The sequence below is a fragment of the Hemibagrus wyckioides genome, linkage group LG25 (genome assembly GCF_019097595.1).
Source record: "Hemibagrus wyckioides isolate EC202008001 linkage group LG25, SWU_Hwy_1.0, whole genome shotgun sequence".
Taxonomy (NCBI): domain Eukaryota; kingdom Metazoa; phylum Chordata; class Actinopteri; order Siluriformes; family Bagridae; genus Hemibagrus; species Hemibagrus wyckioides.
This window is the reverse complement of record NC_080734.1, coordinates 4348392-4366163: the sequence shown is the minus strand read 5'-3', so window position 1 is coordinate 4366163 and position 17772 is coordinate 4348392. Positions and strand designations below refer to the sequence as shown.

The following is a 17772-nucleotide window of genomic DNA, read 5'->3' as shown; positions in this document are numbered from 1 at the left end:
GATCTTGTGTTTCACAGTGCTGCAAATCGTCAGGACGTGTCGGATCTGGGTGAGAGTGAGAGCGGGGGCGGGAGCGAGCAGGACAGTATGAGGATGAAGTGGGAGAATCTGAGTAAAGACCTGAACACCAAGCTGCAGCTGTTATTGAACACCATGCAGGAGGAACAGCTCAGCTCGGTACACATCAAAAACCTCGCATTCTGTCAGCCCATGTGAACATACATTTATTTATTTATTTATTTATTTATCTATCTATCTATCTATCTATCTATCTATCTATCTATCTATCTCGTAGGTCTATCAGCGATCTCGAGTCTCCAGCCCAGGAAGTCTTTTCAGAGGGGATCAGCTGATGCCGGACATTTTTTCCCCCAGTGCTTTATTTGAGAATTTTAACCAGAAATTGGAGGAACTAGCTGAGGTACTGATTATACATGTAATGTGAACAAAAAAACAGAGAAGATTAGAGATCTGGGTGTGAAAATAGTCCATTTTGTATTAGTTTTTGTCCCAGATTGTGGGTTTTTAACGATTTCTGCATGGAAGCATCATCAGAGCATCATTAGCTTACAGAGAATAGTTTCTATAGATGCCTTTTTGCTGTCTCACTCCAGGCTGATGTTAAACACGTTCACGCTCAGGAGAGGAATCTATACGAAGCCGTGTGTTCAGCCTCCACCTGGCTGGACGGTGCAGAGAACACTCTGCTCTCCGGCCCCGTGCTGCTGTCTGATGACTCGGAGATTCAGCTGTGTCATTTAGAGGTACTCTTCGGTTAAAATAAAAACGTCAGGATGAGTTAGAGACAGGTAATCAAGAACGTCTCTTTCGTGCAGGGTTTGAATAAGGAGGTGAAGAACGTCAGCGAGGAGGTGTGTAAGTGTCGGGAGGTGCTGGAGGGACGTGATGGAGGAGGCGATGGTTTGATCGAGGAGGTGCTGGATGGACTGGATGAGAGACTGAGGTTGATGGATTCCCTGCTGGAGCAGAGATGTGACAGTATTCGAGACAGACTTCAGGAACATACCACTTTTCAGGTGCGTGGGGGTGATTTTTTGTGAAATATTAATTCAAGTGCATTTTATAAGCATTTTACCAGGAAGTGTTATTGCAGCAGAAAATATAAGAGACAATCAAGTTTGGAAATACAAGTTAATATGTAGGGGAGTGGGTGGGGCTTGCGTAAAATACTGTATATTTGGGTAATTATAGCAATTTACACCGATCAGGCTTAACATTATGACCACTGAGAGGTGAAGTGAATAAGACATGATGAGTATCTCCTCATCATGGCACCTGTTGGTGGGTGGGATATATTAGGCAGCAAGTCAACATTTTGTCCTCAAAGTTGATGTTTGAAGCAGGAAAAATGGACAAGCGTAAGGATTTGAGCGAGTTTGACGAAGGGCCAAATTGTGATGGCTAGACCACTGGATCAGAGCATCTCCAAAACTGCAGCTCTTGTGGGGTGTTCCTGGTCTGCAGGGGTCAGTATCTATCAAAAGTGGTCCAAGGAAGGAACAGTGGTGAACCGGAGACAGGGTCATGGACGGTCAAGGTTCATTGATGCACATGGGGAGTGAAGGCTGGACCGTGTGATCCAACAGATGGGCTACTGTTGCTCACATTGCTGAAGAAGTTAATGCTGGTTCTGATAGAAAGGGGTCAGAATACACAGTGCATCGCAGGGATAGCATCGCATATAGTGACCAAGGTGTTGAGAAAGGATGTATATTAACATGTAAAGGTGTTTATAAAATTGTGAATCTTTAACATCTTTCCTTTTCTGTCGTCGTTTAGGTTGAAGTAAGGCAGTTGTTTGCTGCTATGAGCGAAACCAAGCATCAGCTGCTGCAGAAGATGTGTGGAGCTGCAGATCGTCCAGCGTCCAAACAGCTAGAGGTTCGAATCAGACATCAGCTCGCTCACATTCATTCATCCTGGAAAAATATTAAACGCACATTCCACTAGAGACTAATCTGTGTATTTAAGGGCTTTGTGAAAAATCAAAGAATTATTTGGCATCTTGTATATTATCATTGCTGTAGTAACAGCTCATTCACAGGGATTCGTATGGTAAGGTGTGTGTGTGTGTGTGTGTGCAGACGTTGGGTGAAGCAGAGGACAGTCTGAGGGAGTTTGAACAGAAAGTGTGTGAGATGAGGACTAAAGGAGAGACCCTACAGTCAGACCCAGTGACCACACAGGAGCTGCTCAGATTACAGGTACAGTGTCCACTCTCTCTCTCTCCTCCTGAGCCCAAGAACCTCATCAACACACCACCTGTTCCAGCACATTAGAACAAATAAAAAGTGATAGAGCTGTCCTGTTCTGAACTCTTCCTGGTTTCCACCCTAGGAACCGGAATTGTGCAGATAAATAGGCAGGAAATTGAAGGTTCTTGAAACTAGAACACAGGAAGTCTAATTGCTGGAAATGATTCTAAAGGTTCTTGAGTTCCTAAGAAGGTTTCTGAAAACTAGTTAAAGGTTTCTGTATTCCTGAAAAGTGTTTGTGGATTTAGAAAGAACGCAAGTTCCTGAAAGATTCCTGACAAAGCTCCTAAGATCACTAAAAAAGTTCTTGTGCAGCTCATAAAAGTTATCGAATTACTGAATTTCTAACCCTAATGTTTCTAATGTGGTTCTTGAAAGAACCCTAAAAGATTTAAGAGGCCTGTAAAAGGTTCCTGGGTTCTTGAAAGTGTGAGTAGACTACAGAAAAAGTTCCTGGAAAAGTTGTTGAATTCTTAGCAATAGGTTTACAGGAAATGAAGCTAATCTGCTCCATTTGGAAAAGGGGTTTTAAAAAGGTGTGTGTGTGTGTGTGTAGGACATGTATGAGGAGCTGGTGGAGATGGTGGGTTCGAGGCGGAGTGCTCTGAACCAGATGCTGGTGTTGAAGGCGCAGTATGAGAAAGCTTTGCAGGACCTGCAGGACCTCGTGGACACGGCACAGGACAAAATGGCCGCAGATCAGAAGATGGCCGCAGGCTCCGTCCTCGAGGTTCAGATCCTCCTGAACAAGCACAAGGTATGTTTCAGGGGCATTTACGCTTATGCTTGTTGTTAAGGTTTGTGTGGATTTTGTTTTCACTTTTCTGTTTTGTTACCTGTGTGTGTGTGTGTGTGTAGGAGTTTTTTCAGAGTATGGAGGCCCACGTGGTGCTGACGCAGGCCTTCTTCAGGCAGGTCAGTGTGGTGATGGTCCAGAGAGAAGCTCAGGTTCTGGAGGAGACCGTCTCTCAGGCTCACACCGTTCTTAAACAGGCTCACAGGAGAGGAGTGGAGCTGGAGGGCATCCTGGAGGTGTGTGTGTGTGTGTGTGTGTGTTATGATAGTCATATAGAATAGCAGATGTTAGTGTTGTTGCTTGTCAGTTGACCCTGTTGTTGTTGTTTCAGGAATGGAGCAGTTTTGTTGGAGATTATCAGGCTGTGTATAAACAGCTGGAGGTGGTGGAGAGCAGCATTCCAGCTGTGGGGCTGGTAGAGGAGACGGAGGAGAGACTGTGTGAGAGGATCGCACTTTATCAGGTACCCAACACCTCCTGTAGTAATCCCGGTGTGTAGTGGATGTGTAGTGGAGTATCCCCTGACCGTTCCCTGTGTGCCGGCTGTGCTGCAGTGTCTGAAGAGCACTCTGGTGGAACAGCAGCAGCAGCTGTATCAGGTTCTGGAGGATGGGAAGAGACTGTTACTGCGAGTGTGCTGCAGTGAGCTGGAGGCTCAACTCACTCAGCTGGGAGAGCACTGGCTCAGCAGTACCACCAAAATCAGCAAGGAGCTGCAGCGCCTCGACTCCACACTCAAACACTGGACCAGGTCTCACCACTTTATTTACCCCTTACTCTTAACTAGTTACCCTTCACTCTTAACTATTTACCCCTTTACTTTTAACTATTTACCCTTCATTCCTAAATTTCCCTTTTACTCTTAACTATTTACCCCTTACTCTTTTTCTTCCTTTCTTTTTTTCTTTCTTTCTTTCTTTCTTTCTTTCTTTCTTTCTTTCTTTCTTTCTTTCTTTCCTTCCTTCCTTCCTTCCTTCCTTCCTTCCCGCTCTTTTCTTTTCGTTTGACGTGACTGGCATGTCTCTCCTGTACCTTTTCCTCTAGGTATCAGAGCGACTCAGCAGAACTGGGTCAGTGGTTGTCCTTGGCTCTGGACCGGCTCGAGTTCTGGAGCACGCAGTCGGTTACAGTTCCTCAGGAGCTGGAGATGGTCCGAGACCACCTGCACGCTTTCCTGGTAAAGACATTCTTCATCACCTCCATCCTGGGGTTTCTGACTCATCTGTTACAGTGCCGTTCCTCTGCCTCATCTGTTACGGTGCCGTTCCTCTGCCTCATCAGTTATGGTGCCGTTCCTCTGCCTCATCTGTTACGGTGCCGTAACACTCATCTGCCTCACTCATCCTCCTCATCTGTCTTTAGGAGTTCTCTAAAGAAGTGGACGCCAAATCGTCCCTGCGCTCCTCCGTCCTGAGCCGCGGGAACCAGCTGCTGAGGCTGAAGAAGGTGGACACGGCGGCGCTCCGTACTCACCTGGCACAGCTGGAGACGCAGTGGGCGGAGCTTCTGACACACATCCCTGTGGTGCAGGAGAAACTTCACCAGGTGAGAGAAACCTGAGAGGAAATCGCATCACAGTTACACCTCGAAACACTGACTCTAAATAAGATTTATTATTAACATTATGAACATTATGATTGTTGTGTGTTTGTACCTGACAGCTTCAGATGGAGAAACTGGCGTCTCGTCACGCCATCACTGAGCTGATGAGCTGGATCTCCCTCATGGAGAACATCATCCAGGAGGACCAGAACAAGATCCAGGAAGCAGTGGGCTCCGAGGTGGTGCAGACCTACATCCAGAAATACAAGGTAGCTGAGAGAAGGGATAGAACATCACACGCGCACACACACACACACACACACACAGTGCATTCTGGGCTTTCCTTTCCTTCAGTTCATGTTTTTAGTTTTTGTAACATTGTTGTTCACTTTGTTCATTAATTATTAATGAATTATTTCTTTATTTTTTCGTTGTTTTATTTTTCCTCTTTTTCCTTTTTTTATTTCTTTCTTTTTCCTTTTTTCCCTTTTCCTCTTTTTGCTTTTTCCTACTTTTTGTTCTCTGTTTCTTTTTTGAATTTTGTTTCTGCTTTACTCTTTTATTTTTTTATTTTCTTTATCTTTTACTTTGTCCCTAATAATCCTTCATTTCTTATTGAATTCCTTTTATTTTTAGTATCTTTTTTTTAATTTATTTTGTTTTCAGTCTTCCCACAGTCATGTTTTATCTTCCCCCTTTCCACTTTCTCTTTTTTGTTGTAATTTTTGCTGTCTTAATTTCTTTTCTGTTTTTTCCACAACTTTCCTTTTTCTTTTTTTAATTTAAGGTTTTCTAATTTTTTTCTCTCCTTTTATTCCTACATTATCCTTCACCTGTTATTAGCACTGTTTTTGTCTTCTTAATTATTTCTCCATCTTTCCTTTTATTTCTTCATTTTCTATAATTTTTTCCTTGTTTCCTTTTATTAATTTTTTTTAAATTATTTTTGCTTTTCTATTCTTTTTTTTTGTTTTTTCCTTTTTCCTATTTTTCCTATTTCTTAGTTTTTTCTCTCTCGTATCTATCTATCTATCTATCTATCTATCTATCTATCTATCTATCTATCTATCTATCTATCTATCTATCTATCTATCTATCTATCTTTGTTTCAGTGACATTTCCCATGCAATTGATCCCAGACTCTGAACAGAGGCTGTGTTTAAGTTATTTCTATAAAGTGTAATGAAATCTCAGTCCAGTTCACAGTTACAGCCTCTCTTCCTCCTGGTCAGGGTTTCGGGATCGATTTGTCCTGTAAGCAGCTGACGGTGGACTTTGTGAACCAGTCGGTGCTGCAGATCAGCAGTCAGGACGTGGAGGGGAAGCGCAGCGATAAGACCGACTTCGCCGAGCGCCTGGGGGCCATGAACCGACGCTGGCAGATACTGCAGGGCCTCATCACTGAGAAGGTCAGTCAGGTGGTGGACATTTTACTGCAGCACAACACGAATAAACGACATCAGCTTACCTCTGGGTGTTACATTTAATATGATGCAGTAAAAAGCAATAAATCTAAATACTGTGTATATCTATTAATAAATCTATAAGTAAATATCTAAGAAATCTATAAATAAATTTATAATAAATCAAAATACTGTGTATATTTATAAATAAATCTATAATGAATCTAAATACTGTGTATATCTCTTAATAAATCTATAAGTAAATATCTAAGAAATCTATAAATAAATTTATAATAAATCAAAATACTGTGTATATTTATAAATAAATCTATAATGAATCTAAATACTGTGTATATCTATTAATAAATCTATAAGTAAATATCTAAGAAATCTATAAATAAATCTATAATAAATCTAAATACAGTATATATCTATAAATAAATCTATAATAAATCTGTAATAAATCTAAATACTGTGGATATCTATGAATAAATTTATAAATAAATCTATAATAAATCTAAATACTGTGGATATTTATAAATAAATCTGTAAAAATACAAATACTGTATATAACTATAAATATATAAATTAATATATAATACATTTTAAATACTGTGTATATCTTTAAAAAATCTAGGAGTTTGGTGCATCTTAGTATATTGTGCTGTTTGATTATAATGTAATGATCTTATTTTTCATTTTATCGTCTCGTGTGGATGGTGACGTGGGTCATGACGTGGATGGTGATGTCTTCACTCTCTGTTTCAGATCACAGTGTTGGAAAGTTTACTCAAGAGCTGGTTGGAGTATGAAAGCGGAGTCCAGACCCTAAAAACATGGATCAGCACACAGGAGGAGAAACTGAAGAAGAAACCCAGGATTGAGGACGTGGCCTCGGTGCAGAACCTGCTGAAAGACTGCCAGGTTACCAGACTCTCACATAAACCAGTAGAAAGATTCACACTGAGATGCAGAATGCTCAATCAAATAGGGATCAGGTTTCTATTTGGGTTTGAGAATCGAGAGTTTATGTAGATCCTAGTGGATATGTTCTGAATGACAGCTTGACTGCTTTGTTTAGTTAACGCTGAAATCCTGAGCAAAATGAACAAACTCTGTAGAGAACATTAAATCAGCAATATTTAATAACAACTGAATAAATAAATAAGTAAATAAATAAATAAATAGTTTCAGTTCTTCTGCCAAGAGCGACTCTCAGCCTCAACCTACTTTTCTCACCCTTCTTTTTGACCATTTTGGCTAGCTTCTTAATCAGGGCTGGATGATAAGGCCAAAATATCACATCACAGTTCTTAAAGGTGTTTAATGTCTATAAATTTTTTTTATTTTTTATATTTAATGTCTAGAGATTTTTTTACGTTAAAATTGGGCATTTATTTCAAACTGAAAAGGAAAAAAAACCCACATTTTTACCATGATTAAATATGAATTTTAATTTTTTAATTATTTTAAAAAATATATTATTATTATTAATAATAATAATAATAATAATAATAATAGTTAATAATTAATAATAATAGGAAGTAGAAGATCCAATTTAATTTAAGTAACAAATTGGATTTTTTTGCATTAAGAAACGAATCACAATTGATTTGTGATTTTTTTTATTTGTTTATTTATTTATTTTTTTTATGTGAGCATGCTTCAGTGTCGGTGTAGATCTTTAAAGCCAGGTCTGACTCTGTGTGTTTATCCAGGAGCTGGAGGAGTCGGTGAAAGAGAAAGAGAAAGACTTGGAGAAAGTGGAGGAAAAAGGATGCTCGCTCATCCAGGGCAAGAAAGGAGACGCCTCCGCTGTCGTCATGGAAACACTTAAAGGGCTCAACAAGGCTTGGACCAACCTGGACCAGTTGGTGAGTTCAGGATGGAGATGACGAGAGAGAGAGAGATCTGATAACAGGTTCCAGTGTAAAATAAACCTTAGCTTAGTGAATTTATTTATTTAGTTTCTAAACAGTTAGCTAATTATTAGCATAACATAAGCCATGTTGTTATGTGGTTCTGAGCAACACAGTGTTTATATTATTAAACCTACTTTAATATATATATATATATAATATAACATTATTACGGCTCTTTCTAGATATTTACAAGCTGTCTTATTCTGATGGTGTGTGTAGATCTGCTTATTTCAAGCTTTTTTATAGAAAGAAGCTAAAGTAAAAGAGGGGGGGTGGGGGTGAGAGGGATGGGGGTGAGAGAGGGGTGGAGCCGAGGGAGAGAGAAAGAGAGATTGGGGTGATGGGAGAGAGAGAGAGAGCTAGAGAGGGATAGGGGTGAGAGAGTGAGGGGTGAGGGAGAGAAAGGGAGAGAGGGATGGGGTGATGAGAAAGAGACAAGGGGAAGTGATGGGGGTGAGAGAGAGGGGGATGAGAGAGAGGGGGGATGGGAGAGAGAGTGTGGGGGTGGGAGATAGAGAGAGAAAGAGAGAGAGATGGGGGTGAGAGAGAGATACAGAGAGAGAGCAATGGAAGGTTGGAGAGAGAGAGAGAGAGAGAAACTATGGAGGGTTGGGGGTAAGAGAGAGAAGGAAGGAGGAATAGAGAGAGATGAAAGAGAGTGGGGGAGGAGAGAGAAAGGTAAAGGAATGGGGGTAAGAGAGAGAGAACAGAACGGAGCCTCTTCAGAATCCCTTCATAGAAGGAAAATAATTGCCTAATGCATGTAAAAATCACTACGCTTCTTAATGTGTGTGTGTGTGTGTCGGTATGTGTGTGTGTGTGTAGGTTGGCCAGGTAAAGGTCAGCCTGCGTGCCATGCTGGAGCAGTGGAGTCTGTACAAGCGTGCGTCGGAGGAGATCCATGGCTATTTGATGGAGGGACAGTACTCCATCTCACGCCTCAGGCTCCTCACCGGTTCTCCAGAGGCTGTCCTCGTGCAAATGGAGAATCTGGAGGTACTGGAGGCCCTTCTCTCACTCTCTAACATAGCAGTAGTGTGTAGAAATACCAGCAAAATGAATGCAGCTCCTGGCTTTGTGTTTTCATCATGTCACTTTCATTGTTAGTGATTATTCGTTGGTGGGCGTGGCCTAATTTTTGGTTTACATATTAGGACAAACAAATTACTATGAACCTATTAGAGCTTTCAGATAATGAAACAACATCTGACCAAGCAGAAGTATTTCATTTAAATCGATTGATTTATCGGTTTTTTGAAATAGCGTGTTAATAGCAGTGTTAAATTGGGTGTGGTTTTGTGACGTTAGAGTCTTCAGGAGGAGCTGGAGAAGCAGGAGAGCAGCGTGAAGAAGTTCGGCTCTCTCACTGAGCAGCTTCTGAAAAACTGTCACTGCACTGTGGCTGATTCCCTCAACACAACCCTCATCGACATCAACCACAGGTCAACCTTCACCCCAACATCCCTCCAGCTTTCATCTCAGATCATATAGCAGGTTGTTACACCTCTGTGTGTGTGTGTGTGTGTGTGTAGGTGGAACTCACTACTGGAGCAGATTTCGAAGCAGTTGAGGAGCAGTAAGAACCTGCTACAGCAGTGGCAGCACTACAAAGAGCTCCATGAGAGCAGCAGCAAGGATGTGCAAAAGCTGGAAGAGAGGGCGGAGCGTTTACTCAACAGCTCCGCCCACGGGGAGACCACGGAACAGGATGTGAAGAATTGGATCCATGAGTGCGATGTGAGTGTCTCAAGCAACCATCTGGTAGATAAGATGAGCTGAGATGAGATGAGATGTATGGTGTTATATGTAATCAAGAAAACATTACAGCAAACCTTTCACAAAATCTTGCAACTGAATTCACTAAATGATTCACTGATTCACTCATTCACTCATTGATTCACTGATTCAGTCAATCACTAATTGATTCACTCACTCACTTATTGATTCACTGATTCACTCACTCACTTATTGATTCACTCACTCAGAGTTTTACTGATTCACTCACACACTTATTCACTGATGTACTCACTCATTCACCCACTCAGTAATTCGCTCACTCAGTGATTTACTAACTCTCTGACTCACTGATTTGCTCACTTACTCACTGATTCACTTACACTCTCACTCACTTATTCAGTCACTGACTCGTTGACTCACTTGCTCACTCACTCACTCCATAACAGGCTCACTGATTCAATCACTCATTCACTGACTCATTGCCTCACACACTCACTCACTCACTTAGGCTACTTACTCACAGTTTCACTGATTCACTCACAAACTCACTCACTGAATCCCTAACTCACTCAATCACATTTATTCACTGACTCATTGTCTCACTTGTTCACTCACTCATTCACTCCATGACATGCTCATTCACTGATTTAATCACTTACAGACTCATTAATTGCCACCTTCACTCACTCACAGACTCAAACTAACAAATGAGCAAAATTCTCAGTGTACAGCAAACACATTAATGTGTGTGTGTGTGTGTCTTCGTTCTTACCGCAGGACTTACTGAAGGCTCATGGCTCAGTCCAGGCCACGCTGCAGCAGCTGACTGATGTGGAGGGACAGTTGAGGATGCAGGTGGAGCCATCATCCATGGCAACCTTACACACAGACTACCTGTCACTCAGTCGGCGCCTAGCAACAGTGGGACACGCCCTCCACAGGCAGCAGGCTTTGATGGAGGTTGTCTGATTGCTGTCTAATAAGAGAGTTGTATATTTTAAAGTATTATATTTATACATAACATAAAAAAGAGCTATTGTTTATAAACATTTTCATATGGCAGAGCTGGATTCTAGTGGTATCGTTTCCCTAGTAACCACTTACACAAGAGCTCTCTACAAAAGGATTCCTCCAGAGTCAGGGCTTTGTAACAGTAGTTGCTATAACATTTCCCTCATCAGGCGAGTGTGAAGGACTACCAGAGCTTCAGGGAGGATCTGCGGTGTCTGAGCCGGTGGCCAGAGGAGGCACAGGAGGTGCTGAAGGAGTCGGATCCGCCCCCGTCTGCGGATCTGTCCTCTGTGCAGGAACGCATGGAGAAGCTGAAGGTACGTGCTGATGCACCTGCAGCTTCCTGACCAGTATGCTGTAGTGTGTGAGGAAACTGTGATGAACTCTCTCTCCTTCTGTGTAGATCCAGATGCTGAACCTAAGTCGCCTGTCTCCTGATCTGGAGCGGTTAAACCGTCTGGGATACAGACTTCCTCTAAACGATCAGGAGATCAAAACCCTTCAGAACCTGAACAGGAACTGGACGTCCACCTCGGCGCACAGCACGGAGAGATTCAGGTACAAACCACTCAGACTGAAAAGTTTAACCTACTTGGGCATGGAGACATTTTTTTCTTGCTTAGATATTTAATCTAGTTATGTATATTGTAAGAAGATCCTGGAGCTCCTCCTTTTAACATAGTTTGCAGTCTGCCTCGCTTTAATTGGCATCATCGTGAAATAATTGTGTCCAGATACGCGGCCATTTTGTTTGTTCATTAATGCAACGTACTCTAGGATTATGTCACATGGTGTATCACCTGGGATCTGCTACTCAATAACACTATTGGTTGTGGTGTGTGTGTGTGTGTGTGTGTGCAGTAAGCTCCAAGCCCTGGTGCTGCAGAGACAGAGTTTCCTGGAGAAGTGCGAGACGTGGCTCAGCTTCCTGAACCAGACGGAGGACAACCTCGGCGCTGAGATCTCAGGAAATTACCAGAGCCTGTTAAAGCAGCAGAGAGAGCACGAGGTACGGTATTATAGCCTTTATAGTGTGATTTTATATGATTTTAATGTTCTAATGCTAAACATTTCTTATAGAAGAACAAAGAGATTTCAATATGCATGAATATGCAAATTAGGAAACGCCCCCATGTCCTTCTTCAGTTTCTTTAGTTATCTTTATAATATAACGTAATATAATATAATATAATATCCATGTCTCAGATATGTTTTACTGGTAGCCAAATTATAAAGTTACCATGACAAGCATGAGTTTTAGTGTATAAGTTTTGCTATCTTGTCACGTTTTCTCTAATGATTCAAGGGCGGGGCTAGGTTTGAGCTCAGAGCTAGTTGGCTGATGTTAATAATAAATTAAATAAATTTATGTTAATATTATTTATATACAGTGTGTATATATATATATATATATTGTACATTATCAGCAGTGAGATATTAGCTATAATATAATATAAATTATATACGTAATATTATCACTAATATATATATAAATTTTAGTGATAATAGCTGAGAAGGATGGAAGGACGGTATGGGGGCGTGTCCTAATTTGCATATTCATGGTTATCAATAAATTCTGTTTTGTTTGCTTATTTGTCTTGTTGTAATTTTAGTAATGTTCCCAGATTATCTGTAGTTCTTTATTTATCATTATTACAATTTTTTCTTCTACATTAAACACGTTTGGTATTTAAAGGTGAAGTTATTTAGCATTTTTATCATTCTACGATTTTTCTGGCTTCCTGCTAGAGAACACAGCCATTTTGTCGCCCTAGTTTCAGCTGTCTGAATGGACAACAGGTCTCCCAGGGAAGTTTGTCCTTGTCTGCCTCACTGTTTGTTTAATGTGTGTGTGTGTGTGTGTGTGTGTTTCTGCAGCTGTTCCATGCTGAGATGTTCAGTCGTCAGCAGATCCTCTACTCCATTATTGGTGACGGACATCAGCTCCTGAATCAGGGACGAGTGGAAGACAGGTCTGCTGAGTACACACACACACACACACACACACACACACACACACACACACACACCTTTTTTATCCACCCAACTCTCTATAGGCTTATGTTAAAAAAATAATAATAATAAAACAAGCCTTAAAGGTTATTTTTACTCTCGAGTTTTATTTACAGACTCACAGTCATTAGTGTCGAGAGTTCAGTACAGTTCAGGTGTCAAAGCTGTATTCAAGCTCTTGATAATAATAAGAGAAAGGAGCTTGTGTCCACCGAACCGCATCAGCTATCCAGTGACGATGCTGGAGTAACGTGATTGGTCAAATGTTGCTCATGTTACTTCCTGTTTGCAGGGAAATTGTTGTTGTAGTCTGTGGAGTAGCTCAACTTTGTGGTGCAAAAAAATCCCCAAAATCCTAAATTTCCAAAGGATGCTTTATTTTTTATTAGTAGTGTTATACTGATGGAGCACAATCGCACCATGGGTTCAGAAGGAAATCCTCCGACTGCAGACTCCAGCCTTCATACCAAGCTCTTAGGCTAATTAAGAGTTCCTTTAGTTTCCTGAAAGCCAAACTGACAAGAAAACACCAAGATGTGTGAAAATATCTTGAAAGTCATCAAAAGAATCTAGTGTTTCATATTACTAGATTACAATGATCAAAAAACAATATGATTTAATTATTATTAATTATGTTTCTGTAGATTTGTTTTTTTCTTTTGAAAGAAGCATTCTTTTTGGAAATACTTGTTTAAAATGAGCAAAATGTCAAGCAACAGAATAAAAAATCAAGCTTAAAATGATGCCTAGAAGTGGTTTTATAGTCATATTTGGTTTCTAATAATGGTATACAGTGGAACCTCAGCATACGAATGCCCTCCCTTACGAAGCATTTTTGGCATACGGACCAACCGAACCGAACACTGAAGTCACGCGTGCGTCCGTGAGCCGTTCAAAACTTGTTAGCGTCAGTGGAAAGCCAAGCGAAGCGAGTTTAGCAATTTTACAAATTTTATTTTTCGTCAGTGAAATCTGTTTAGAAAGAGTCGACCCACGATACCAGTGTTGTCTTCAGCATGCGTTCAAAAGCTAGGTGATTTTTGGGGTGTTTTTTGTTGACAGATTGGTGGTGTGGGCGGTCTGTTCTATTTTTAGCCCAAGCTTGGTGGCACGACTTCCTGTGAGGAGCCTTGACATGGAATGCTTGGCTTGGGTCAGTTCTTTGTAAGCAGCCGTACAGTTTACATACGCTTCAGATTGGGAATATTGGTCATATTTTTGGAACGGATTTTCTACATTTACATTATTTCTGATGGGAAAATACGTTTCACAATACACATTTTCACCTAAAGAACTCTCCTCCAGAACCGATTAAATTCCTATGCCGAGGTTCCAGTGTAATTAGAAAATGTGACTCAGTTTAAAATCATTTAAAGTCATTGTTTTTAAAGTGTTGGGTTTTATGTCACAGCATGAAGAGAAACAAACCAAGTTCTTTAGGAAATTGAAAATCATGATGTTAAGCGTGTCAGTTTTAATCTCACTCCTGATTGGTCAGATTTTATTATTAAAATGTATAAATCAAAACCATGAATCTGACCGAGATTTTTCTCCCTCTGGCTGTCGGGTTTCAGAGACGATTTTGGCCTGAAGTTGGCGCTGTTGAGTAATCAGTGGCAGGGTGTGGTGCGGCGGGCGCAGCAGAGGCGGGGCATCATCGACGCGCTGGTGTGTCAGTGGCAGCGCTACACCGAGCTCTCCGACAAACTCCGACACTGGCTGCAGGAGGTGGCTCTAGAACCGGAGGAGGAACCGCAGCAGCTGAGGCGTGTCATGCCGCTACAGCAGGCACGAGGAGTTCTGGACCGCATTCAGGTGAAATTATATATCACCTGAAAATCAATATAACTGAAAATATTATTCAGTTTAAAACTGTGTTTTCCTGGCCTGTAAATTAGCTCCGCCCCCAAACTAATCAGTATTAAAATTAAAAGACCTCGCTCTTTAAATAACTTCTATAATCGTCCACTCTGGATATCCGGATCAAGCTGTTAAACCTCTCACTCTTTGCTACCCCCTAGCTGAAGGAGCGTGTGCTACAGAGGCAGCAGGGCAGCTACATCCTGGTGGTGGAGGCAGGAAGGCAGCTCCTCCTCTCGGCCGATACCCAGGCGGAGGCTCTGCTGCAGGAGGAGCTGACGGAGCTGCAGGAGCGATGGAGGAGCACAAGCATCCGGCTGGACCAGAGGAAGAAGGAGCTGCTCTCACTGCTGAAGGTAACATCAGCACTCATCAGTATTTACCCACCAATCAGAAGCTCATGTATTGCAGATCGTGGGCGGAGTTTTATTTTGTTGTTTACAGCCAATGTAATAAATCCACACATAAATTTCTACATGTCCCAAGTGTAATGTTTTGATGAAGTGTACGTTTGGGGTAACTGGTTGGGGTAACTGGGTGGGGTAACTACCACCGGAGAGGTTACCGAGGATGTGACAGGTTCTTTAGTTCCTCCTTCTCAGCCAAGCGTAATCTTTATTGAGTGTTGTTTTGTAGATTATAGCACATCACGATTGTTATTGATCGTATCGGCTAACATTACCTCGGGTTAACTAGCCATAGATCTGTAGCTTGAATATGAAACGCTAGTGTAGACAGGAATTGCTAAGAATTTCATGCTTTAATAAATTCTCTAAACTGCACTGACCGTTACTGTATTATTCTGTTGGTCATTTTGGTGGCCGTGTAGAGGTCAGTACCGGTTCACAGGCTTTTTGCTGTTAGTTCAGTCTTTAGCTCTATTCAGGCGGGGTTTATTTCTCTGCTCGATCTCCATAGACACATTTTTACTCATCTACTCTGAGATTAAACTCAGATAGGGGTTCAGTTCAAGCCATGAGGAAGTTCTTCTTCTTTTTCTTCTTCTTCTTCTTATTTATTTTTTTCTTCTTCTTCTTCTTCTTCATTTCTTCTTCTTCTTCTTCTTCTTCTTCTTCTTCATTTTTTCTTCTTCTTCTTTTTCTTCATTTTCTTCATTTTCTTCTTCTTCTCATCCTCCTCCTCCTCCTTCTTCTTCTTCTTCTTCTTCTCATCCTCCTCCTTCTTCTTCTTCTTCATTTTCTTCTTCTTCTCATCCTCCTCCTCCTCCTATTTCTTCTTCTTCTCATCCTCCTCCTCCTTCTTCTTCTGCTTCTTTTTCTCATCCTCCTCCTCCTTCTTCTTAATTTTCTTTTTCTTCTTCTTCTTCTTCTTCTTCTTCTTCTTCATTTTCCTTCTCTTCTTTGTTTTCTTTTTCATTTTCTTCTTCTTCTCCTCCTCCTCCTCCTTCTTCTTCTTCTTCTTCTTCATTTCTTCCTCCACCTGCGTTTTTCCCCCACAAATTGTATTTTTCACAGAAACATGTTTTTTTATCTTTATAACATTCAGCTGGAGGTTTTCACTGGAGGTTTTCAGTGGAGGTTTTCAGTGGAGGTTTTCAGTGGAGGTTTTCAGTGGAGGTTTTCAGTGGAGGTTTTCACTGGAGGTTTTCACTGGAGGTTTTCAGTGGAGGTTTTCAGTGGAGGTTTTCACTGGAGGTTTTCACTGGAGGTTTTCACTGGAGGTTTTCACTGGAGGTTTTCAGTGGAGGTTTTCAGTGGAGGTTTTCACTGGAGGTTTTCACTGGAGGTTTTCACTGGAGGTTTTCAGTAGAGGTTTTTAGTAGAGGTTTTCAGTGGAGGTTGAGCTGTCAGAGGCTTTGCTTGTTACATTTATGGACCAGAAATCCTTTATATATTTATTTTTGAATGCATGTTTTAATTAGAATTACAAAATTTGGCATTTTATTTCCAAATATATATATATATATATACACTATATTGCCAAAAGTATTCGCTCACCCATCCAAATAATCAGAATCAGGTGTTCCAATCACTTCCATGGCCACAGGTGTATAAAATCAAGCACCTAGGCATGCAGACTGTTTTTACAAACATTTGTGAAAGAATGGGTCGCTCTCAGGAGCTCAGTGAATTCCAGCGTGGAACTGTGATAGGATACCACCTGTGCAACAAATCCAGTCGTGAAATTTCCTCGCTCCTAAATATTCCACAGTCAACTGTCAGCTGTATTATAAGAACGTGGAAGTGTTTGGGAACGACAGCAACTCAGCCACGAAGTGGTAGGCCACGTAAACTGACGGAGCGGGGTCAGCGGATGCTGAGGCGCATAGTGCGAAGAGGTCGCCAACTTTCTGCAGAGTCAATCGCTACAGACCTCCAAACTTCATGTGGCCTTCAGATTAGCTCAAGAACAGTGCGCAGAGAGCTTCATGGAATGGGTTTCCATGGCCGAGCAGCTGCATCCAAGCCATACATCACCAAGTGCAATGCAAAGCGTCGGATGCAGTGGTGTAAAGCACGCCGCCACTGGACTCTAGAGCAGTGGAGACGCGTTCTCTGGAGTGACGAATCGCGCTTCTCCATCTGGCAATCTGATGGACGAGTCTGGGTTTGGCGGTTGCCAGGAGAACGGTATTTGTCTGACTGCATTGTGCCAAATGTAAAGTTTGGTGGAGGGGGGATTATGGTGTGGGGTTGTTTTTCAGGAGCTGGGCTTGGCCCCTTAGTTCCAGTGAAAGGAACTCTGAATGCTTCAGCATACCAAGACATTTTGGACAATTCCATGCTCCCAACTTTGTGGGAACAGTTTGGAGCTGGCCCCTTCCTCTTCCAACATGACTGTGCACCAGTGACCAAAGCAAGGTCCATAAAGACATGGATGACAGAGTCTGGTGTGGATGAACTTGACTGGCCTGCACAGAGTCCTGACCTCAACCCGATAGAACACCTTTGGGATGAATTAGAGCGGAGACTGAGAGCCAGGCCTTCTCGTCCAACATCAGTGTGTGACCTCACAAATGCGCTTCTGGAAGAATGGTCAAAAATTCCCATAAACACACTCCTAAACCTTGTGGACAGCCTTCCCAGAAGAGTTGAAGCTGTTATAGCTGCAAAGGGTGGACCGACGTCATATTGAACCCTATGGATTAGGAATGGGATGTCACTTAAGTTCATATGCGAGTCAAGACAGGTGAGCGAATACTTTTGGCAATATAGTGTATATATATATATATTTATATATTAAAAAAAAAC

General features: G+C 41.6%; 1 protein-coding gene across 3 annotated transcripts in view; it reads left to right on the top strand.

The window, feature by feature from the left end:
* Positions 1 to 17772, top strand: part of syne1a (spectrin repeat containing, nuclear envelope 1a) — a 214289-nt gene that overhangs the window by 167816 nt on the left and 28701 nt on the right. For all 3 annotated transcript variants that reach the window (XM_058379576.1, XM_058379577.1, XM_058379578.1), the window contains 26 exons: positions 18 to 177; positions 296 to 421; positions 615 to 764; positions 837 to 1037; positions 1801 to 1902; positions 2106 to 2225; positions 2833 to 3033; positions 3135 to 3308; positions 3404 to 3535; positions 3627 to 3823; positions 4117 to 4249; positions 4435 to 4617; positions 4734 to 4883; positions 5847 to 6023; positions 6786 to 6941; positions 7736 to 7891; positions 8765 to 8935; positions 9248 to 9381; positions 9472 to 9676; positions 10454 to 10636; positions 10858 to 11004; positions 11091 to 11245; positions 11549 to 11696; positions 12566 to 12660; positions 14275 to 14515; positions 14722 to 14916. In XM_058379576.1, the coding sequence (XP_058235559.1) occupies positions 18 to 177; positions 296 to 421; positions 615 to 764; positions 837 to 1037; positions 1801 to 1902; positions 2106 to 2225; positions 2833 to 3033; positions 3135 to 3308; positions 3404 to 3535; positions 3627 to 3823; positions 4117 to 4249; positions 4435 to 4617; positions 4734 to 4883; positions 5847 to 6023; positions 6786 to 6941; positions 7736 to 7891; positions 8765 to 8935; positions 9248 to 9381; positions 9472 to 9676; positions 10454 to 10636; positions 10858 to 11004; positions 11091 to 11245; positions 11549 to 11696; positions 12566 to 12660; positions 14275 to 14515; positions 14722 to 14916 (4192 nt within the window). The remainder of the gene's footprint in view (positions 1 to 17; positions 178 to 295; positions 422 to 614; positions 765 to 836; positions 1038 to 1800; positions 1903 to 2105; positions 2226 to 2832; positions 3034 to 3134; positions 3309 to 3403; positions 3536 to 3626; positions 3824 to 4116; positions 4250 to 4434; positions 4618 to 4733; positions 4884 to 5846; positions 6024 to 6785; positions 6942 to 7735; positions 7892 to 8764; positions 8936 to 9247; positions 9382 to 9471; positions 9677 to 10453; positions 10637 to 10857; positions 11005 to 11090; positions 11246 to 11548; positions 11697 to 12565; positions 12661 to 14274; positions 14516 to 14721; positions 14917 to 17772) is intronic.